Source organism: Coffea eugenioides, chromosome 2 (assembly GCF_003713205.1).
Source record: "Coffea eugenioides isolate CCC68of chromosome 2, Ceug_1.0, whole genome shotgun sequence".
NCBI classification, from domain to species: Eukaryota; Viridiplantae; Streptophyta; class Magnoliopsida; order Gentianales; family Rubiaceae; genus Coffea; species Coffea eugenioides.
Window position 1 is genome coordinate 35,699,781 of NC_040036.1, and position 25,135 is coordinate 35,724,915.

The following is a 25,135-nucleotide window of genomic DNA, read 5'->3' on the forward strand; positions in this document are numbered from 1 at the left end:
GTTAGGCTATTTGTACAAATCATTTTTAAGTTTTCATACCTGTATGTATATGTATTGTTCACAAATTGTAAAACACAGGACACCCACACACACTACGCCCCTACAAGTAAATCAGGTTTGCTCATAATATTCAATTTTCAATTTCATCACGCTAGTCCGTTTGTGAAATTAGCGTGGCAGAATAAACTATGCTTGTCTCACTGCAAATGAGCATATTGAGGGGAGAAGTAACGAGTTGGAGACACAGATTAATCTTAAACATCATCAACCCAACAGCCCAAACAGAGAAATCAACAAACTGACAGAAAACTAGCACTCGAATCCGGCGCAAACCAGCATGTAATTTGCCTGAATGGGGATTTCAAACCAAATTAAAGAACATCAGGACAGTGAAAAGGAGCGGAAATCCAGATTTTACTGGCTACAAAGCTGCTTCATCCCATAAGAAAGACTGGAAACACAGCAGAAAAAGACAACTAATACGAAAACTTGTTTCATTACTTTGATAATGTTTTAAGCTTTCCAAGGATCATGCAACTCTTGGCCAAACTACATGCGCCTATCCAAAAGTTACATATATAGCTCAAGTTGTTTCTGCATTATGTCTATTTTGTTTCTTCCTATCACAAAGGGAGGTAGCAAAAGGTTAAATAATCAATTGATCTGTCTCCCATATGTACTGCTACGGGTTCTCCTTTTCCGTTTCTGTGCACCGACAGCACCAGAGTCTGCTGCCTCAGGTGCCTTCCTCTTCTCAAAAGTTCCAGAAGAGAGCCTGAGTGAGATACGCAAGACACGTTTCAGCTACAATTTCTAGTACAAGGTGCTAAAAACTCTGGTAATCCAAAAGGAAGGCAGAGTAGCTACATAAATGGAAATGCGAAAGACAAAAGCAATGTACCCCAAACGCAAGTTGGTATCAGAATCTTCATTCTCAACTGAGGTTAAGGCTTTATCAGGATGTGCAGTAAGGCCCTTAGCAGGCATGTTTGCTTTCTCCACTGGATAGTAGTCAATGTAATTTGGAGCTGGATGCCCACTTGATGGAAGTAAATGTTCAAGCTCCACAATCTGCATTTTGTATCACACCAGATTAAAGTTGTCAACAGTAAATCATTTACCATTAAGTTCAAACAACCATCTAATGAATCAAAGAAAGCTCTTTGCCTTCGTGCGCAGAGTCTGGTTCTCCTGCAAAGTCCTTTGCTCCTAAACAGGAAAACAGCACAAACTCAATTAACAAGAAAAAGTGTCTGACTTTCCTTCTAGAAAATCTTTCAATATAATTCTGTGATAAGCAAAGAAAATGAAAAATGAAATTCTGGAGTACAAGAACAGAAAACAATCTTCCAAATTCTGGTTTTACATTCTATTAATGACATTTAAATGTTTATTCCTCTCAAATAACAGAAGGTACATGCAAGACTCTTCACTTGTACAATAAGCAATCCACAGAAGGCAAAAATTGAAATACTTTGGTATACCTGCATCATTGCTTGCTCAAGTTGATCCATGAGCATTCGCTCCTGAAAATGAAGTGTTACATGAATAAAAGTTCAGAAAGGTTCTACTGAAGATAACTGTTGACAATATGCTGAACCTGAAACTTCACTTTCTACCACAGCATTTAGTTTCATATCAAATTGCAGACAAATGAGAACTGCCAACCTTTCTCGCCTTTATTGAAGATAGGCCCTCATTCAGTTGCTGTTCAACCTCCTGTAGTTCTTTCAGACCTAAACCATCAAGATCCTTTCCCAACATCTGCCTATAAGTTATAAAAATAAAAATAAAAAAGCATATAGTGACAATCCTAGATTCAGTAAACTATAAGGCAATGAGTCAGATAGAAGGTATCGACAAAAACTTACGAATGTTTCAGCTTAAGCTTCTCAATTTCCTCCTTGAGAATGTCTTCTTCCTTAGGTCCTTGAAAAGGCTGCAAATAAGAGAGACATCAAGAACCTTAAAGTTTCTAGCATAACTTCAAATTTAATGGTGGAAAAAGAAAAACTAAAATCTCATTTAATTTTCTTAAAGGTTTCCAATGTTATACGATAAAAGCTCAAAAGGTCACAATTGACGAAGTATCCAATAAATGACATAAGAAATGAAAAAGTGTACCTCTGAGTGTACATAGAACCCATACCTGTCCTGAAAAACTAATCATCAATTTCAAAACCATAATACAGCTATTTCTTACATGACAGATCTCATCATTGTCTTCTGGATCTATAATTTAACACCATAGAAAAGATCATTTGCATGTAACTTGAGTATTGATGTTCTGATTTTCTACTTCTGTAGGTTCAGTTTTCCCTTTGGACACCAATCAGCAATATATGAGAAAGTATTCAACCAAGACCTAAAGTTATATGTGGCCTAGTTTCCCTGTTTCTTAATACAAATATGTATCATCTCTATGCTTTGTGGACAGCTGAAAATTTCTCATAAGCAAATAGGTATGGTGTGGCACCAGATGAACTGAGTCCACGCATGTATAAACATAATACAAGTTTAATTTCTGACTAATAGTGTATTGTCCTAACATTTTCTCTGATAATACCTAAATTCTAAATTGCTGCTGAAGATTGGACACATTAGAAGGCAACTTAAGGGAACCAAAGAAAATTATTGGCAACTTTCATTGTACGCAAGCTAAACAAAGACTACAGATGCTCAACATAAACAATCTGCAATGACTCCTATTACAAGTTTGCTAGTTGGCATTCCTCTTTCATCTAAATCACAACGCCACATAATTCTGCCAGATCTAAAATACTAACCTTTAAGCCATCCATCCTTAATAGCTGACAGGACAAGATTCATGTAATTTGAGCAACATTACATGTTCTGTAATTCACTATTGTGTCATGTATGCCCTGGTGGAGACCTTCTATGTGTCTTCACAAATACATGTAGTGATATCCAAGAGCCATTCTCAGAACATATTAAGCTATTGATGCAGTGGTTTCTTATGGAGCCATCTTCAACTTAAGGCTAACCCCATCTCATGACATGAAACAAGAATTGTCTAACAGTACATCAGCAAAAATATTTGTAATTACAGAAAGCTTTTTTTTTCTTTTTCTTTTTGTAATTACATAAGATTCACAATTTTCAGTTACTGGGCTGCTAACCAATGCCATGTCAATCTATGGATGTAAAGGTTTAATTTCATCATTGATGCAATAGATTACCTGGGATGTTAATGTTTATTGTCGAATTAACAGTTATAAGCACAACCATGGAGACTATACAAAATGCATCACTGTCATTGTCTGAGATTCCATGACCTTTGGCACTATGTAGGATTTCAAATATGTTACCTCTTGTCCGCAAGACAAAGACTGCTAGATTATTGAAAAGAGGAACAGGGAGATATTTCTCTTTTGCAAACTAAGATTTGTTCTTGAAATTTAAAGATGTGTAGTATAGACAGAGTATGGTTACGACGCCATCATGATACTTAATCTGTTGCATTCTAGGCAAAAATTGTAGTTTGTAATAACATTATACAAGGAAGTAGCATCAAAGATTCACCAGGGATGAAATCCCATTGTATTTGAGGAGTCATGGAGTCTTTGAGAATTCCAGGTTGAGGAAGGGGCAGAACCAAGTATGGTGCAACAAAACCCATAAAAGGAGGATGACTGTCAATCATGATTTTCTTGGTCATTCAAGGGAGCAACCATGAAAAATAAGAATGGCTAAGGATTATTTGCGGGCAAGAAATTGAAAATACATCCTAATTTTCCTATCTACTCTTTGTTTGTCAAAATCGCTGTGGGAGGGAAGACAAGTTCAAAATTTGAAGAAGGCAAAAGTTCAAACAGATGAAAAGAAAAATAGAATTGAGGTGATATGTGAGTATTGTACCTCAGGCTGATGATCAACTGTTGCACAATCAGATGGTTCAAAGCATTTATTGTATCTTGCAATTATCTGCGGCATGCTGCATAAAATAGGTTCTACATGAATTAGACAATACTGATACCTAAAATGAAGATCACATAAGTGTACTGCAGAATGATCTCATAACTAACTATACTGCACAAAATAGGTTCTACATTATGCTGCATTCATGTGCACTTATGTAGTAGTTTAACTGCCGCATAGCTATATTCCCAGTCTCTGAATTGTCTAAGTCATCAATTTTGATGCAGCTATCATGAAAAATGCAGGACCATAATGTGAGCAGTAAATTATTATTGTTGTTTCCTGATTTTCATTGTTTAGCAAAAATAAATGAAATTCTTTCACCCTTTTCTGTCTCAGACATACAAAGATGCTGAATAAAATAGTATAAATGCAGGTCATTTGAACCGCCAAACAGTATCATGACCATTCTGGTACTTTAATGTTGATGTATGACCATGGAAAAGAAGAGTTACTTTCCCTTCATCTCTATCATATCTCTACACAAGCATACATCCAAGCTAAATAACTGTTAAGCAACCAACCAACATATTTATGCAAGGCATAACATCACATTATTCGCAAATGGAGTCTTGCAATTTTAGTTTGCCAGATAAATTATATGAGCATCAGAAACAAAGTCAAGACCAACATCAAACAACCAATTCAACACAAACTGAACAAAGCTAGATCATAGTCATCTCAGTGTATTCCTGAGAGAAGAAAACTGAGAAGGCTTCCTCCAAAACAATTCTGCAATAACACATTATGCTGCACACTTGAGTGAATTTGTTTAAATCAAATATTTTCAAAACACAGCCCCTGCAGACATTAGGCAAAACTTTGTCATCAGGTTAAGGAGATTGCCCTCTAACTCACATTGTTGGAATGGATACATAAAAACATAAAAAGATTATTGACTCATGTAGCACTTTTTGTGAGTAGATGCCTTCATGAGTAAACATTCAAAGACCAAGAACTAGTTGAAGGGCATTAATGTTGATAAATTTCAGAACTTCCTATTTGAAACTTAACCACTAATATTTTCTTTGAAGATTAACTTTTGTTTCTCTAACAAGGCCCCACATTAAGATGAGAAATCGTTTATCTAATGTTAATTAAATCAAGAGATTTAAGAAACAATAAAGTATTCAATTAAAATTTCTCTTTGCTAAAAGATATGTCAGCTGGATATCTTTCCTTAGGTAGAGAACAAAATATAACACTGACTTTGACAGTTGGACATAAGTGAAGGGCTAAACTTCACCAAATTCAACCTTTTCTCCAATGGATTAAGCCGTATGAGTACACATAAATTATCACCATGCTTACTATGGCAAAATTATGATTTCTGTTCATGATGGTTACTAGCAGTTAATATATCTGTCTCATTTTGTGGTTCTATTAGAAGAAATTTACCCATGAGCTGAACTTTTTCCATCTCAACACGAGTATAGCAGAAAAACAGCAAGCCATGTAATTACACTTCACTAGAACTTGTCACTTAGATTTGGACAATCACATTGGCTTTATGCGAATTGAATAATCAACCGTTTCTTCTCAAGGCAATAGGAAATAACATAATTAAGTAAAGACAAAAGCGCGAAGAAGGATTAGTTCATCAGTATTAATGCGCGACAGCAAAGTTGGTGGACCCTTTAGGTATGGCTCACAAGAAAACGTTACGGAAACAGAGAAGCAACACGTGTAGTGCTGACAAATAAAGATTTGTTGGTACTGATGTCATTGAATCCGATAATAGCCACAAACTCTCACATGTAGACCAGGAATCGATTGACTGCACTAAGAGGAAGACTGTTTTACTTTGAACACTGATGAATAGAATGGATAATACATATGAGTAAGCTCAGCGTTAACCATTCATTGTTACCCAAATGAGAATTATGAAAACAAAATCGATAATATTAAATCTCATCTAAATGAAAAGGTTTTCTGTATGTAGACTAATTGAGGTGAAAGTGGAAAACAGTTGAACTGCCTTCCGCTTTCTGCTACGACAAAAGAGTCAATTGGCATTACGCGTTTATCTAACATCATCTCCTCCATTTGTTGTTTTACACTTTAATTGGATTCTAAATAAATGCAGTTTACTTCTTCATTTTGAAATCTAGCAATTGAACTTATCAAAACCATTACTACCATCTGATTGAGGATGACATTTCAGTCCTTGATCAAAGCAGCATTGACAAATCAACCCTTCTCGAATGCACTTTACTTTCCCACAAATAATAGATGCATAATTATCCTAGACTAAAATAGAGAAAAAAAATTTGGCAAAGCAAAAGACAAATTTTGGGCAACATTCAACTGCATTCCTATGTGGTAGTCATATAAATCAAAGAAATTGAATACCTTGAAGCTGTAACATAAAGGAGATATTTTTATATTCAAATTCCAATTTTTGCATCAGTTTTGAATAAAGATTTTGAGAAAATAAGGCTGAGAACAAACAATTGGACAGTGAAAACTAATAGAAATTAAAACTTGACCAAAAAAAAGTGATAATTTAGCACAATTCTCCATCACAAAGTACTTCTTGGTTCCAATCAAACATCCAAGGCTCCAGATAAGGGGAAAAATTGAAAATAAGGCATATAAACGATCAGAACACTCTTGTAAGACTAATAAACCATTATAACCATAAGTCCCACAGCCCATGAAAGGAAAGATATGCAGCATAACCATAGAAATTGAAGAACTAAAAGTGAAAAAAAAAAAAAATAGAACAGGTGAGTTACCAAAAAATCGATAAAATCAAGAAACCGTGCAGCTACTCAAAAACAAAAGGAAAAAAAAAACATAAAACAGTGAATACACAGATATTAAGGAAAAAGGAGGAATCCAAGGTGTGCATGAGCATTCACAGACATATACCTGGAACTTGCGAACTCGAACAACTTTCCAGTGTTGGAAAAAATGATGACAGCAACCTCAGCATCGCAAAGAACGCCCAGTTCATAAGCTTTCTTCAATAGCCCATTGCGCCTCTTGGAAAATGTGACTTGCCTGCTGTTAGCATTCTCAATTTTCTTGATTTCGATTTTTCCACGACCCATTGGTGGTGATTCTGCAGATATACCTCCTGCCAATCGATCAAAAACAGAAAAACTAAAAAGGAAAAAGCAGAAAAAAAGCAAGTAATCTTGATTCTTGACTAGTTTACTCTCTCTCCTGACCCTATACATGTGCATGCATGTGGTTTTTCCAGGGGGTTTTTGGGGGGTTTTTGCCTGAGTAAAAAGGAGGAGAGGAACTGCTAAAAAAGATAAACAAGAGATTATTAGTATTAACAACTAATGGCTTGCTAATTATAGAGAGAGAAGATGATGAAGAGAGGGAGATAAAGAGGCGTGAAGGACTGTTTTTGCATTTGTATTTGTGAAAGTGAGACCAAACGCTGCATCCAAATGGCGAATTTATAGAAAGGGGCAAAGCTCTTTAACTCTTTGGTTGCATGGTTTTGGTACTCTTCTATGCAGTGCATGACTGCTGTGTCAACCATCCATCTATTTGGTTGCCACATTTGGGATAGCTTCGCATTTGGTTGGGAGACTTGATGTGGGTCCCACTTGGTTTTTCCTTTTTCCTTTTTTTTTACACTATGGAAATATGGATGGATGGATTTTATATTGATTTGCGAAAGTAGGCGGTCAAACTTTGTGGATGTGTAGTTTTACTAGGAATCAATTTGGGTAAGAATTTCTATTTCAGTATGGGTCTATCTAATGGGTTTACAAGATACCATAGAAAGGGGAGGATTGGGTTAGATGGTAAGAGGGAAAGGATTTAGATAGAGGGTCCTGAATTTAAAATTTATCACTTAAAGAAAAATATTTTCATTGGACACTCGATCTAATTTAGAAGTGAGACATTTGGAAAGATAAAGCTAATTAGAGAAAATATATAAATATAAAAGAGAATATTAATTATTAGTGTGTATATATACATGACAGTTTGGGTGCGATTTAAATGTGTTGGGCACTCATCACAAAAATCGTTTATGTAATAGTAAGTTATATAAGGTTAATATAGAAATTGACCTCTTTTTTATTTTAATATTCTATGGTCATTATAAGTATGGATTCCACTTGGGCTTTACACATATTTTGGGGGAAAATGAAAAGGGATAAACTTGGAGACTTGACACACCAAAAGTTTGAAAATTAAATGTCATGTAGTAGACATTAACTTTCACAAATGTTCTAATATAAGAAAGGGTTTGTCTTGGGCAATTGTCAAGATGGAGTTCAGATTGGACAATAATTATTAATATGTAAATCCATATAGGAAAATAGGTATGGTCTAGATGCACTAAAAAGTACTCCACATGGCATGCTGGCGAATGTTGTGGTTTAAACTTTAATCTTCCCAAGATGTGGAAGGCAATTGAATGGATCAATTCGATTATTGGATTAAAATTTTAGATAATTGTTCAAGATAGTACACATGTTACTGCATATGGTCCAATTACTTAACGCGTATTTTATTTGGTGGACAGGAAATGGATGTAAATGGTTTATATGGAGACGAATTTCTATTTGTATAATATTTTATGAGGTCAGCATTTAGAAACTCATGATGATACTTCAATATTGGAAAAGAGTTTGTTCCCTTCTGGACAATTAATGATCTGTAACCGCGCATTAAAAATTTGTATAGAGACAAAATATATGGTGGGAACACATTGAAAGATTGAGTAATATCAGTACCAATTTTATTTAACAATGTATCCAAAATTGCTATACAACGAGAAATTCAATCAACTTTAGGCATGAGATGGTGCAGCTCTTACATTGATATAAGAGAACTAAAAAAATGTATGACAAAAATTAAAATCCTAATTGCAAAATATAATGTGACACGTACACACTTGGTAATAGACTTAATAGTCATCACTTTCTTCACACCAAGTCACAAAGAAATCAATCTAATTTCTCATTCCAATTACCATGTCCCAATAAGACCAAAATTTGTCACATTATTAAAACTCAATACCATGCCCCACCACCGAAGTCTTTAAGGCTTGGTAGAGTCTGAATTGAAGGGTTCAAACTTTAATAATCCTCTAAAAATTTGTCACATTATAGAAACTCAATACCATGCCCCACCACCAAAATCTTTAAGGTTTGATGGGATGGAAGGTCAAGAGTTCAAATCTTGCCTCCCATCACTTGCCATTATATGTGACTTGCCACTTTATGTGATTTTCTCTAAATTTATACGGATGCGTAGTGCATCCATCTAGTCCGATGGTAGTTCAATTTCCGTTAGTTCTCTTGCAAACTCAACTGGGCTCTTTCCCTATAATATGTTAGAATAGGAGTAAAAGTAAGTGCAGGATAGATAAGTAACGACTGACAAAATATATATATATATATATATATCTGGCAAGTGAACTTGTGTTTGTGGTTCTGACATTTATTTATTTATTTTCTTTTCATCTTTTGTATAAAAATATAATACTGTTTTCTTTTGTACACTTAGCGATTTCCATTTTAAGTTTGTCCTTCTTCCTTATCTAATGTGCTTGGTCCACATTATGCTATTTCTTTGGTCAGACTTTACTTGTATTTCAAGCCAATTGATATAGCAGCGTTACCATTTTTATCCTTTTCAAGGAAGTACTATGCAACTCATAACCTTAGGCTTGTTGATTAAGGTAGTAATTTGATGTGTCAACATTGTGCAGACGCGGATATACATAAAAGATACTAAAGATATGCTATGATTTGACAGTTCATATTGCTTAAGGTTTCCAAACAAGTCTACTCTTTTTCTGGAGTTTTGACTTTTTGGAAAGTGTAACAGGATTTTACCTTAAATAGACTTGTACTTCTTTTGGATTTTTATTTGGGTCACAAAGTAACTATAGTTCAGTAATTCCCAAGAACCTGTTTGGAGTCTATCTTTACTTGGTCAGTTGTCACCAAGTTTATCTCCATATTAATTATTGAAGTACTTTTCTTATTCCTGCTGGTTAGGATTCTGGAAATTTGAAGAAATTGTACTTAAGCCTGTAAAGTTTTTTCAAGATGACATTAAGCCCCTGATAGAAATTCTAGCCGGGCAGAAAAGAAATCCATGTCCAAGCATACTGGACTTCAAAATTCAATATTGTCCTTGTATCAATTTTACAAGAATATAGAAATCAACTTTTGGTTGTTAAACTTAGCTTGACTCACTTGTGTAGCGAACAGGGTGGGGAAAAAAGGCAACAAGTTTATTAGCATATAATTTTAGGGGATTCTACAATCATTTGTGAGTATTATACCCACAAGTGAAATTTGCCACTAGATGGTGAAAAAAGTGTTATTGATCATTAGATTAAACATTTATTAAATATTTAAAATTTAAACTATTACCTTTAGAATTAATCTTCTATACACTTTCACCATTGGATGCATGACACATAATTCGAATTTGAATTTGAAATCCAAATTTTGCACATGTGTCGTACATTCAACAGTAATAGAATATCACTGTCAGTGTATATAAGATTTAGGTACTATTTAATAATCCAATTCAGCACTTAAATTAATGGATTCAGATCTTAACATATTCAGATCGTTTGATAACCAAAAATTGAACATTTGAATCAATTAAGTGACACTGAATTTCTTATGCAAAACTTGCTCTCAATATTAAGTGATAAGCTCTTCACTTATCACTAAATGTGATATGCACTCAAATGTATTAGATTTAGTATTTAACAATTCAATAACTTAATGGATTCAGACTTCAGATTTTAGATTTCAAACGTATCCTTATTCTTATCTTTAATGAGAGATACAAGTTGAGGAATGGTACCAAAAAGGGACCATAGAATTTTTCATAAATTTCAATGCATTTAATCGATCTTCAACAATTGTGGATCACCTAATGTTTGGTAATTGAGAGATAATTTGATGTAATTCTAAATATTGAAATATTTCAAGTAGCTTATAATAGTTTTGCCAGAATCTTAGCTATATACAAGTGAGAAAAGATAAGGTTTGTTTATGAATTACTTGTTCACTTTTTAGCGAATAAAAACAAAAATTAATGAATAGTTTTGTCGGAATCTTAACTATATACAGATGATAAAAGATAACGTTTGTTTATGAATTACTTGTTCGCTTTTTAGTGAATAAAAACAAAAGTTAATGAATAACACTTAAATAATAGGAGTACCTCCGTAATTTTAAGGAAAAATTGTTCAAAATGTCCGTCACATTTTATAAAATAACTTTTTTCGTCCCTTACTTTTAAAAGCGTAATTTTGCATTCCTTATAATTACATATTGGTCAAATTTGATCTCTATTAAGGTTTCTTTCTAGTTTTTGATTCAAATCCGTCACGTGCCTTGCACGTGATTATTTTTCAGGGGCAAATTTGTCAAATCCTATTTCACATAATCTTATCCATAGTCCCTCATATTTCACAAATTAAATTTTTTCGTCCTCACATTTCACAAAATGAATTTTTTTTCATTCCTTACATTTCACAAAATGAATGTTTTTATCCCTCATTGATTATGTATGCAAATAGCTTTTTTTTTTTTCCTTAAATCCACGTATATGCCTATTTGATTTCACCTGACCAGAACGAATAGCATGTAATATATCTCTATTTGATTTCATCTACAATTAGCTTCATCAAGTGAAATCAAATAGTAATATATTACATGCTATTTGTAATAGTTAAGTGAAATCAAATAGGCATATACATGGGTTTTCAAAAACAAGATAAAAATTTTATTACACATGAACAATGAAGGATGAAAATGTTCATTTTTGTGAAATGTGATGGACAAAAAAAATTCATTTTCTAAAATGTGAGGAATTATGGATCGAATTATATAAAATGTGATTTAATAATTTTATCCCCAAAAAATGATCACGTGTAAAGCATGTGCTAGATTCCATTCAAAAACTAGTCAGAAACCTAGATAGGGATCAAATTTGACTAATGTGAATCGTAACGGACATAAAATTACATTTTTAAAAGTAAGAAACGAAAGAGTCATTTTATAAAATGTGAGAGACATTTTGAACAATTTTTTTCTAATTTTAAATGCACCACAGAAATACTATGCTACTAAAAGAAAATGAATAATTGTAGAAGAAACCAGTGGTAGAGCTAGAAAAAAATTTTAATGAGGGCAAAATTAGCATAGAGGTAATATGAAATAGCGGCATACATATTTAATCAAAACGACAAGAGGCTGTCAATAATATTCCATGACTCATTATAGTATAAATTCTTTGTGTATTGGAAACTTCATAAGTAAACTTAATATCTTAAATTATCGAGTTTGTGCATATCGATTTTGTGCATACATGTAGTCATCATTAAATTGATAGATTGTGTCCGTCATATTATTAAACATTATTATCAAATCACTCATGAAATCATATTTATATTGAGTTAGAAACAATTTTTTGACAACTCAAACACTTAAAATATATAGTTTTCTTTTGTCAGTAGGTACACATTGATAAATTAGATAGAAAAAAATTATATTTTTCTAAATATTATATGCCTTACAATGAAAATATTCTTCGGTCATTGCAGCACGTGAAAGAAGATCTATCACTACAAGAAATGAGCATTAGTATACTCTTAGTGAAAAATTATTTTGTGAAATCAAAAAATATGTATAACATTAGCTGTCTAAATAATTATAAGAGATTTAATTGGTGAAGCTACTACCTCATTCAGCATATGGCCAAAGTAAAATTTTGTAATTTCTGCCCAATACCAACTGTGAAAACAATAATGCTAAGAATGATATGCCAAAAAGCACACCTAAACACAGTGTTTTAAAAACTACATTAGACTAGTCAGTTCAACTAGTTGAATTGCTTAGCAGTCATATTGCATGGGGTCAGATTCTGTATTAAATCTAAATGGTTAATTGAACCAGTCAAGAAATAGTTGAGGTAGTCAAAACGGTAAAAATCAGACAATTATACCAGTTTGCACTAATTTTTTTAAATTTTAGTGTTATCCAAATTATTTAAAATAAAATAAAAAAAATTTAACCATGTGGTTGAAAACATTGGCTACACCCAAACATCAATGTTGTCTATTTGGTGGTGGTGCTCTTTATTTGATGATGGTGGTGTTGTAAGTGGGAATGGTGGGATGTGGTGGTGATGCTCTCTATTTGGTGATGGTGTAAGTGGGAATGGTGGGGGAGGTTTGGGAATGGAGTTCTCTATTTGGTGGTGGTGGTGGTGTAAGTGGGAATGGTGGGCAAGGATGGCGCGCAATGAAAGAGGGAAATGGTGCATTTATAAGTTTGTTAAATTAGAGTTTGGTGGAGTAGAATTGAAGAAAATGATAGATTAAGTGACTTGCTAGTGATTGTCCGTGACTTTCTCCTATCAAAAATTGACCGAAAGGATGAGCATGAACAAAAAATGAGCATTTATATAAAATGGCTCATTTTGATTCTGAAGGATTAAAATTTAATATAAAAAATTCAATGTTTTCCAATTTTCCCACCTCTGAAACTTAATCATGTTAGATAAATATTAATGATAAATAAACTCATAAAACTGCTTAATCATGTTAAAACTGCTCATACATTTTTTATTTTTATTTTTGGTGGAGATCAAATCTTACAGCTCATACATTTTTATTTTATTTTTGGTGGAGATCAAAAAGCTTTATATATCTGTATCTTTATTTTATGCTATTCTTTAAGAGAGATTTCCACAAATTTGGGCCCTAGTCCTAATTCCGCATTAGGGGCAGGGTTTCAACCTTGCTACTTGCTGCTTGCCCTAAAAAAAAAAGAAGAAGAAGAAAAGGAAATTAAAAACCAAAAAAAAAGAAAAACTTTATTATGTTCTATTGTGGAAAAGAATATCCTCGTTTTCAAGTACAGAACAACAGACCTGAGAGAGAAGGATATCCCAGCTAGTAGTTTCTGGTAAGGTTTCCAAACAAGTCTAGTTTTTTCTGGAGTTTTGACTTTTTCGAAAGTGTAACTGGATATTACCTTAAATAGACTTGTACTTCTTTTTGTATTTTTATTTAGGTCACACAGTGACTGTAGTTCAGTGATTCCTAAGAACCCGTTTGAACTTTGGAGTCTATCTTTACTTGGTCACCAAGTTTATCTCCATATTAATCATTGAAGTAATTTTCTTATCCCTGCTGGTTAGGATACTGAAAATTTGAAGAAATTGTACTTGAGCCAATAATGTTTTTTCAAGATGACATTAAGCCCCTGATAGAAATTCTAGCAGGGCAGAAAAGAAATCCATATCCAGGCATACTAGACTTCAAACTTCAATATTGTCCTTGTATCAATTTTACAAGAATATAGAAATCAAATTTTGGTTGTTAAACTTAGCTTGACTCGCTTGTGTAGCGAACAAGGGGGGGGGGGGAGGCAACAAGTTTATTAGCATATAATTTTAGGGGATTCTACAATCACTTGTGAGTATTACACCCACAAGTGAATTTATTGTTAGATGGTGAAAGAAGTTTTATTGACCCTTAGATTAAACATTATAAATATTTAAATTTTAAACTATTATCTTTAATTAGAGGTACAACTTGAGGAATGGTACCAAAACGGGACCATAGAATTTTTTCTAAATTTCTATGCATTTAATTGATCTTCAACAGTTGTGGATCAGCTTATGTTTGGTAATTGAGAGATGATTTGATGTAATTCTAAATATTGTAATGTTTCAAGTAGCTTATAATAGTTTTGCCAGAATCTTAACTATATACAGGTGAGAAAAGATAAGGTTTGTCTATGAATTACTTGTTTGCTTTTTAACAAATAAAAACAAAAAATTGATGAATAGTTTTGTCATAATCTTAACTATATACAGGTGATAAAAGATAAGGTTTGTTTATGAATTACTTGTTCGCTTTTTAACGAATAAAAACAAAAGTTGATGAATAGTATTTAAATAGTAATAGTACCTACAATAATTTTAAGGAAAAATTATTCAAAACGTCTGTTCTATTTTAAAATAACTTTTTTCATCCCTTAATTTTAAAAGTGTAATTTTACATCCCTTATAATTTCATATTTTGGTCAAATTTGGTCTCTGTCAAGGTTTCTAACTAGTTTTTGACTGAAATTCACCACATACTTTGCACGTGATTATTTTTCAGGAGCAAATTTGTCAAATTCTATTTTATATGATTCGATCCATAGTCACATTGTAGGAGCAAATTGTCAAATTTGTTACATTTCACAAATTAAATTTTTTCGTCCTTTACATTTCACAAAATAAAATTTTTCATTCCTCACATTTCACAAAATGAATGTTTTCATCTCTCATTGATTATGTGTGCAAATCGCTTTCTTTTTCTTAAACCCATGTATATGTCTATTTGATTTCATCTGACCAGTATGAATAGCATGTAATATATTTCTATTTGATTTAACCTACAATTAGTTTGGTCAAATAAAATCAAATAGAGATATATTACATGCTATTTGTACTATTCAAGTGAAATCAAATAGACATATACATGGGTTTTCAAAAATAAGAAAAAATTATTCGTATATATGATCAATGATGAAAAAGGTTCATTTTTGTGAAATGTGATGGACAAAAAAATTCATTTTCTAAAATGTGAGAAATTATGGATCGAATTATGTAAAATGCAATTTAATAATTTTGTCCCTAAAAAATGATCACGTGCAAGGCACATGCTAGATTCCAGTCAAAAACTAATCGAAAAACCTAGGTAGGGATCAAATTTGACCAATGTGAATTTGTAATGGACATAAAATTACACTTTTAAAAATAAGAAATAAAAAAACCATTTTATAAAATGTGAGAGACGTTTTGAACAATTTTTCTTAATTTTAAATTCACCATAAAAATGCTATGCAAATAAAAGAAAATGAATAATTGTAGAAGAAATCAGTAGTGGAGCTAGAAAAATTTTTTAGTGAAGGCAAAATTAGCATAGAGGTAATATGATATAGTGGCATACATATTTAATCAAAAAGACAAGAGGATGTCACTAATATTCTATGACTCATTGTAGTATAAATTCTTTGTGTATAGGAAACTTCACAAGTAAACTTAAGATCTTAAATTATAGAGTTTGTACATATTGACTTTGTGCATACATATAGTCATCATTAAATTGATAGATTGTGTCCGTCATATTATAAACATTATTATCAAATCACTCGTGGAAACATATTTATATTGAGTTAGAAACAATTTTTTGACAACCCAAACACTTAAAATATATATTTTTCTTTTGTCAATAGGTACACATTGATAAATTAGATAGAAAAAATTACATTTTTCTAAATAGGGAAAAATGCCTCGATGGCCCTCGAACTATTTAAAAATTCAAGTTTTGGCCCCCAATTATTAAATGAATGCTTTTGGCCATCCATCTAATTAAATGGTATGTTTGTGGCCCTCCCGTGAGCTAGAATCATTATGTCCAATAGAAAGAGCAATAGGCGCAAGGCATAAGGAATAAACGAGGGGTGTTATCGTCAGCACAAGTCACCAAATAGGGTAAAACAATTCACTATCTGGTAAATGGCAAGTCAATTACCAAAATCCACATCTCATACAAAAAAAAAAATCATTGATGATAACCCAAACCCCTCAACACAAAAAATTTAGGCTGTAGTTGCTTGATGGATCAAAGGTGTTTGAGTGCATAAGAAATACGTTCATCGATAATGGACTGGAGGATCAGAAGAAGGGACGATTTCATTGAACTGTACACGGTGTACGGTATGTTGATCTTCAAACTCTCACAACTATCTCTTTTGTCATTCATATGCAAATCTGTATAGTGGGTTGGGAACAACATGATGTATGGTGTTCACTGTGGGTGGGTTAGGGCTTAGGGTTGCAAATATTAATCTGTACGGGTGGTATTAAAAGTGGGGTTTTGTGGTCCTAAAATTGCGGTTTTGTCGTTTACAATGACAAGAAATGTGGTCCTGATGTCTTTATGCAAATGGACCAAGAAGCAGGGTTTAAGATAATAATGTATTTGTATATTAGTAGTTGTTGATTAAAGTAGACATTATTTTAGTCAACAACATTGGAATGTAGTTCATATACAGGGTTATTAAATTGGAGTAGTTATTGATAAATAATAAATAATAAATCAATTTGATTTTTTTTTTTGCATATTGACTGCAGCACTTGGGTCTGAATAGTTCACTATACGGATACATCATAGGGGTAGAATTAGTTGGGGACAATACATTAACCATGTTGATGGAGAAGCAGACTATGCGGATATATGCAATGCTGAGTGAATGTCTATTCATGAACTAAACAAAATGATTGAGGAACTAGGTCATGCTGATGCAATATTGATGTACTATTCTGTTGAACCAGACAAAGACCTATCAAATGGATTAAGGGAGTTATCTACTGATCAACATATCAATATGTTTTGTGAATGGACCTAAACTTTTAAGGTGATAGAGGTGTAGTGTAACCATTTAATAGAAGAAGAAATTGTGGAAATATTGACACATGAATCAACTGTTGAGAATGACATGCAAAGGAGAAAATTTGGGGTCTTGATTGAAGAGTTTGATGAGCAAGACCATATTGTTAGACAGCCTTGTCTTGATTTGGTGACCAAGAGAACCAAATTCACTGAATCAACTACAAGTTCAAGTAGGAGGGCTGGAAAAAGGTCCTAGCAATGATGCAGCTGGAATTAGTACTCAACAAATTCATGGTGATGCTGGGAGAGAAGCAATTCCTAACAATGTGCAGCCTACAGATAGACAAAACAATGATGCAACAACAACTAGTACTCAACAGCATATTAGTGGTGACCAACAACAATTCAAGATGAAGTTCACATTAAAGATGCTTCCGACTCAGAATCAGATATAGAATTTGATGGGTTTAGTGGTGGTGCAAAATATTGTGGTGATGAACGGCTGCTAGAAGATCTACTTGACAGCCAGGTTACAGAGTAGCCACACTTGCCAATTAGGACACCAGCGGGTTCAAAATCCAAGCAGCAGCAGCAAAGACTTGTAAGCCAACAAGTTGATGTAGATGACCAGCAAACCCAAGAACCAATGTTTGAAAGCCAAGCATCTCAGCAGCCTATAGACAACAAAAAATAGGTGAAGAAGAGAAAATCTAGACTAACACGGCAATAGCAAGCGGGAGAACAAGTTGAGAGCAATCCATTGGATGAAGATTACATGGCTGATCATCTAAACAGTGATATTGGATCATCCGAGGAGGAAGATGGGTACCAATGGAGATATAAAGATTTTCCATGGAGAAGTTCAAGGCTGACCCCAAGTTTGAGTTGGGCATGAAATTTGAATCGAGAGCCCAATTCAAGGTTGCTATTAGAGAGTATGGTATCATACTGGGAAAGCCAGTGTGGACCAAAAAAAAAGTCAAAGAGAGTGAGGGTCAAATGCAAAGAACCCTGTTAGTGGTTTGTTTTTGCTTCGATTAAGAAGGCACTTGGAACAAATGATCTGGTGGTGAAAACAATGAATGATGTGCATGAGAATTGCAATCACGCTTGGAAAAACAAGAATTTAAATGCCAAATAATTGGCTGATAGGTATGTTGAGAGGATAAGGACAAACCTTCACATGCCAATTAGGGAGTTAAGACAAATAGTGCACGAGGACTACAAAGTTGAGGTATCTAGATGGGTTGCTACTACGGCAAAGGCAAGGGCAGCTGAGCTGTTAAGGGTTTTGCTAATGCACAATACTCAAAAATCTAGGAGTATTGTGAAGAGATAAAGAAAACTCATGCTAGTAGTACTATGGAGGTGATGTTTACTCCATTTTGAACTCCTAGAGGGATCCTAGATTCATGAGATTGTATTGTTGTTTAGTGCCACCGAAGTGAGGATTTCATGATAGTTGTAGGCCAATAAAAGGATTGGATAGTTGCCACATTAAGAGCTCCTATCCAGGACAATTGTTGGCTGCAATTGGAGTGGACCCTAATAATGGTTGGTGGCCCATTGCATGGGCAGTAGTGGAAAAAGAAGCAGCTGAGTAGTGGAGGTGGGTCTTGACACTTTGAAGGCTGACTTAGCGATTGATAATCAGTTCCACTACACATTTATTTCTGATCAGTATAAGGTATGCCATTTACTGTACCATAGCTATAATTTTTTTTTGTGCAAGCCACGGTTATCTGTTTGTTTGTCCTTGCTACAGGGGTTGGACAGCACTTTCAGACGTGCTTCTAAACGCTGAACATAGGTATTGCGTGCAGTATATGTATAGGAACTTCAAGAAAAAGCATCCTAGACTAGGTTTAAAGGACAGACTTTGGTATATTGCTAGTAGCACAACAGTCCCACTTTACAATGAAGCTATGGATGACTTGAAAAAGTATGACAAAAAGGCCTTCCAGTGGGTCAAGAATGCTCCACCTCTTAGGTGCAAAACTTTCTTCCTTACTCACACAAAATTTGATTTACTTGTAAATAATTTGTGTGAGTCATTTAATGCACATATTTTGGAGGCAACAGAACAGTCTATTATATCAATGCTAGAGTCAATTAGAATTATGCTAATGGAGAGGATTCACACAAGAAAGTTAGCAATGTAAAGGTACGAGGTCCCACAGGCCCATTGATTAGAGAAATTGTAGAAGAGAGAATCAAATTAGTGGAAGCCAATCTTCAATTCAATTGATAGTTATCAAGTTCATGACCCACATGGGGCCCAATTTGTTGTTAATTTGAAAAAAGGCACTACATATGTCTGTTATGGGAGGTGAGTGGTATTCCTTGCTATCATGCCATTGCTTCTATTCACATGAACAATGGTGACCCGTACAAAGAGTTAGATAAGTGCTACAGTAAGGAGCTATTCCTTAGAATCTACAATAATGTGCTAGAACCTATTAATGGTCAGGATCATTGGCCCCTTTCATCAATGCTAGTTTTGGACCCACCTTTGAGTGTAACTCAACTCGAGAGGCCCAAGAAAGCTAGAAAAAGGGACGTAATTAAGGTAAAAATCATGGAAGAAAATTAAGGCGAAGAGTTGTGATACACTGCAGGAAATGTGGGCAGTAGGACATAATGTAGCAACATGCAAAAAAGTGGACAATTCAAGGGTGTCTCAGGGAGATCAACAGCAAATAGTAGTTAGTAAAGTGCAGCAGTTAGCAACAAATACATCATAGCAGGTCAGGGGCTTTAAACCTTGTTACATCTTGGTATTAATTTTTCAAACATAATGTATTCATGTAATTTGTAAATGATGACAGATCAAAAGGGTTCAAGGGAAAGCCAGACAACATACGAGAGCACAACAGAGTACCAATGAAGGATCGCATTATTATCTTGTGCAGAACCAATCCAAGCAGCTTGAGATTGCATAGGAGCATTCCCACTAGCAACAGGCTACACATGAGCCATCTCATCAGCAAGAGGCTGCACATGAGCACTCCCAACAGCCGCAGCAACCTGCTCATCAGCAGCGTACCAATTGACTAAGAAAGACTGCTTTTTAGAGACCCTTAGTTGATGCAGATAGGGGAATGATAAATTTGAACTATGCTTATTTAGAAAAGAACCCCTTATTCACTGTTGGGAATTGGAGAAGGAAGTGGAGTGAGAGAGGAAAGCGGGGAAGAGGGTCTGGAAGAAGACAAGGGAGTGAAAGATGAGAGACAACTACTTCTCCTATTGTCATTTGGTGATAATTGTAAATGATGTCAAACTGCAAGGCCAGCAACAGCTCTCTTTTTGTCAATTGTAATTTTTTGTTCATGGATATGTGCTAGTTATCAATTGTAATTAGTTGGCTGGAAACTTTTTTTTTGTTGTAGAGGTTGATTTGTGGTACAATTGGCTGGCTATTTAGTGTAAACTACTTTTTGTATATGGGATCAAGACTTCAGTTGATTAATGGGAATTGGTTCTTTTCATTTCTTCTGCCTGTTGAACTTTGGTTAGCAACACGTTTCAATTGAACTCACGCTATCATTAACATTCTTGACTGAATTAGCAGCTAATTTACTTAACCAACAACAAGGCTTACAAATTTTGTCTAAACATACACCAGCTTCACCAAATTAGCTAAACATTCCACAAACCTATCCACCATGTACATTCGCTAATATATCTGAAGAGTCAAAAACAGTGTACATTCGCTACTACACCTAAACAGTCTAAAAAAAGGCCTTCATTTTCCACCTTCAATTTGTCGCATATAGGTTGTATTCCTTCACTTTCAAACCCAAACAAGCAGTATCACAATGACCCAGGTGATCAAAAGCAGTCTCATCAGAATCTTGTTCAGCCATTTATGTGATCGGATTTCTTTTGCAATACTATTATTTTCTGATTCTTGTTTTCCAGCTTTCTCTCCAACCTTCTTCTAACATCTTTACTTTCATCTCTTTCTTTTTCCGTCCAATTGATTCTCCTAAGAAGACCACATATCAACTCTACGGAATGATGACCCAGGTGATCAAAAGTAGCCAAGTGTCAACTCTACGAAGACCGGGTATCAACAATGACCCAGGTGATTAAAAGTAGCTTCATTAGAATCTTGTTCAACCATTTATGCGATCGGATTTCTTTATGCAACTCTCTTGTTTTCTGATTCTTGTTTTCTACCTTTCTCTTCAACCTTCTTCTAACATCTTCACTTTCATCTCTTTCTTTTTCCATCCAATTGATTCTCCTCAGATGACCAAGTATCAACTCTACGGAATGGCAACACATTTCCCTGTTGATTCAAGGCCAGTGCTGGCAGCCACCATCTACACAAACATCATACCTCCTCCCCAGATTCCTGTCGGTCCATGAAATAATCATCTTACAAGCTTTGTCGCATCCCCAATTGAGGATTGAAAGACACTGATATGCTCACATTTTTTCACTGCGACTGTTGCCTTTGTTACTCATTACAACCTAGATCCGTTTCTGGCAAGTGAACTTTGGAAACCATGGAAACAGCCATGAAAATATGAAAAAAGAGGCTTCCTTTCATGTTTTAACCTAGCAGCAATGGTGTGCTGACGAAAATGCCCTTCACTTATCCCCTGTGCCTCGTGCCTGTTGCTCTTTCAATTGGACTTAACGACTCTAGCTCACGGAAGGGCCACAAATATACCATTTAATTAGATGGAGGGCCAAAAGCATTCATTTAATAGTTGGGGGGCCAAATTGAATTTTTAAATAGTTCGAGAGCTATCGAGACTTTCTGCCCTTTCATTGCAGCACGTGAAAGAGTAGATCTGTCACTACAAGAAATGAGCATTAGTATACTCTTAATGAAAAATTATTTTTTGAAATAAAAAAATATGTGTAAAATCTGTCTAAATAATTATAAGAGGTGTAATTGGTAAAGCTACTACCTCATTCATCATATGACCAAAGTAAAATTTTGTAATTTTTGCCCAATACCAACTGTGAAAACAATAATGCAAAGAATGATATGCCAAAAAGCACGCCTAAATAGTGTTTTAAAAACTAGATTAGACCAGTCAGTTCAACTAGTTGAACTACTAAGCAGTTATATTGCATGGGTTAGATTCTATATTAAACCTAAAGAGTTAATTGAACCAGTCAAGAACTAGTTGAGGCAATCAAAACAGTAAAAGTCGAATGATTATACCAGTTTGCACTATTTTTTTTTAAATTTTAGTGTTATCCAATTATTTAAAATAAAAACAAAAAACTTAACCATATGGTTGAAAACATTGGCTATACCTAAACATCAATGTTGTCTATTTGGTGGTGGTGCTCTCTATTTGGTGATGGTGGTGCTGTAAGTGAGAATGGTGGGGAAGGATTGGGAATGGTGTTCTCTATTTGGTGGTGGTGGTGGTGTAAGTGGGAATGGTGGGGAAAATGGCGATGAAAGAGCGAAATGGTGCATTTATAAGTTTGTTAAATTAGAGTTTGGGTGGTGCAGAATTGAAGAAAATGATAGATTAAGTGACTTGCTAGTGATTGTCCGTGACTTTCTCCTATCAAAATTTGACCAAAAAGATAAGCATGAACAAAAAATGAGCATTTATATAAAGAGTATTTATATGAACAAAAAATGCTCAAACCCTCCAGGAAAACAAGGACTTGCTTGCTGCCCTTCCCATATGATTTTCACCATTTTTTCAAAAACCCTAATCACCAATTGTTGAAAAATCGAGTTGGAAGAATGGTAAAGGGGCTTTTGCCGTTGGTAGAACAGAGGACAGAACTGTATTACAGATGTTGGAAGGGTCGAAGAGCGATATAAAGGAAAGGATAAAGAAACATAGGGATGAGAATGACGACAGAGGGAGGATAGACATAAGAGACAAATTTTATTTAGCAGTCATTTATGAATATCAAATTAAATAACATAATAATATTATTAATCGGGAATAACAGATTGCCAATCTTCATTATCGAGGTGGCACAATATGGTGAGCCATCAGTGTAAAGTAGGTTTACACTGACGGTATAGGAAAGATTTACTCATAATTTTAGGGCATTCTACAATCATTTGTGAGTGTTATACCCACAAGTGAAATTTATCTTTGAATGGTAAAAGAAGTGTTAGTGACCCTTAGATTAAACATTATTAAATATTTAAATATAAACTATTATTTTTAGTGAGAGATACTAGTTGAGCAATGGTACCAATAAAAAAGACCATGAAATTTTTTTAAGTGCATTTAACTGATCTTCTATAGTTGTGGATCGCCTAATGATTGGTAATTGAAAGATAATGTGATGTAATTGTAAATATAATATTTCAAGCAGCTTATAATAGGTTTGTTAGAATCTTAACTACGTACAGGAGATAAAAGATAAGATTTGTCTATGAATTACTTATTTGCTTTTTAACAGATAAAAACAAAAATTGATGAATAGTACTTAATTAATAGCAGTACCTACATAATTTAAAATGCACCATAGAAATGCTATGCTACTACTAAAAGAAAATGAATAACTATAGAAGAAATCAGTGGTGGAGCTAGAAAAAAAAATTTCAGTGAGGGCAGAATTAGCATAGAGCTTTGCACATAACATTGGGCAATAACAATATAAACATGGTAAGTAATATGAAATAGTGGCATACATATTTAATCAAAAAGATAAGGGAATGTCACTAATATTCTACGACTCATTATAGTATAAATTTTTTGTGTACGGGAATCTTCACAAGTAAATTTAATATCTTCAACTATCGAGTTTGTGCATACATATATTCATCATTAGAGTGATATATTGTGTCTGTCGTTATTAAACATTGTTATCAAACATATATATTGAATTAGAAACAAATTTTTTGACAAATCAACACTTAGAATCTATATTTTTCTTTTGTCAGTAGGGACAAATTGACAAATTAGATAGGGGAAAATTATATTTTTCTAAATTTTATATACCTAAAATGAAAATTTTCTTTGGTCAGTGGGGGCAGTGTAGATAGGGGAAAATTATATTTTTCTAAATATTATATGCCTAAAAATGATAATTTTCTTTGGTCAGTGGGGGCAGTGGGGCCAAATGCCCCTAATGATGGAAAGAGTAGATTTATCACTGCAAGAAATGAGCATTATTAAACTCTGAATTAAAAATTATTTTCTGAAATAAAAAAATATGTATAGAATCAGCTATCTAAATAATTATATGATGTTTTAATTGGTCGGTGAAGCTACTACCTCATTTAGCATATGACCAAAGTAAAATTTTGTAATTTCTGCCCAATACCAACCTTGACAACAATAATGCTAAGAATGATATGCAAAAATTACACCTAAACAATGTTTTCAAAACTAGATTGGACCAATTAGTTCAACTAGTTGAACCATTGAGTAGTCATATGGTGTGGAGTCAGACTCTATATTAAACCTAAAAAGTTAATTGAACCAGTCAAAAACTAGTTGATGCAGTCAAAACAGTAAAAATGGGATGATTATATCGATTTGCACTAATTTTTTTTATTTTAGTATTATCCAAATTATATAAAATAAAACAAATAATAAGTTTAACCCATTATTGAAAACATTGTCTACAACCAAACATCAATGCTGTCTATTTGGTGATGGTGCTGTCTATTTGGTGATGGTAGGGGAGGATTGGGAACGGTGCTCTCTATTCGGTGGTGGTGGTGGTGTAAGTGGGAATGGTCGAGAAAGATTGGGAGTGAAGGAGGGAAATGGCGCAAAGGTAAAGGGTGCATAGGTCAGTTTGTTAAATTAGAGTTTGAATAGAGCAAAACTGAAG

The 25,135-nt window shown here is 33.9% G+C and overlaps 1 protein-coding gene across 1 annotated transcript; it reads right to left on the bottom strand.

Moving 5' to 3' along the window:
- Positions 1–296: 296 nt before the first annotated feature.
- Positions 297–6,995, bottom strand: LOC113763811 (MADS-box transcription factor 23-like). Its single transcript, XM_027307756.1, has 8 exons — positions 6,814–6,995; positions 3,880–3,955; positions 1,872–1,939; positions 1,669–1,768; positions 1,485–1,526; positions 1,168–1,209; positions 902–1,071; positions 297–775 (listed from the first exon to the last, which is right to left on the bottom strand). Exons 1-8 carry the CDS (start codon positions 6,993–6,995, stop codon positions 655–657), a joined length of 801 nt encoding a protein of 266 aa, XP_027163557.1. The 3' UTR covers positions 297–654.
- Positions 6,996–25,135: the final 18,140 nt, after the last annotated feature.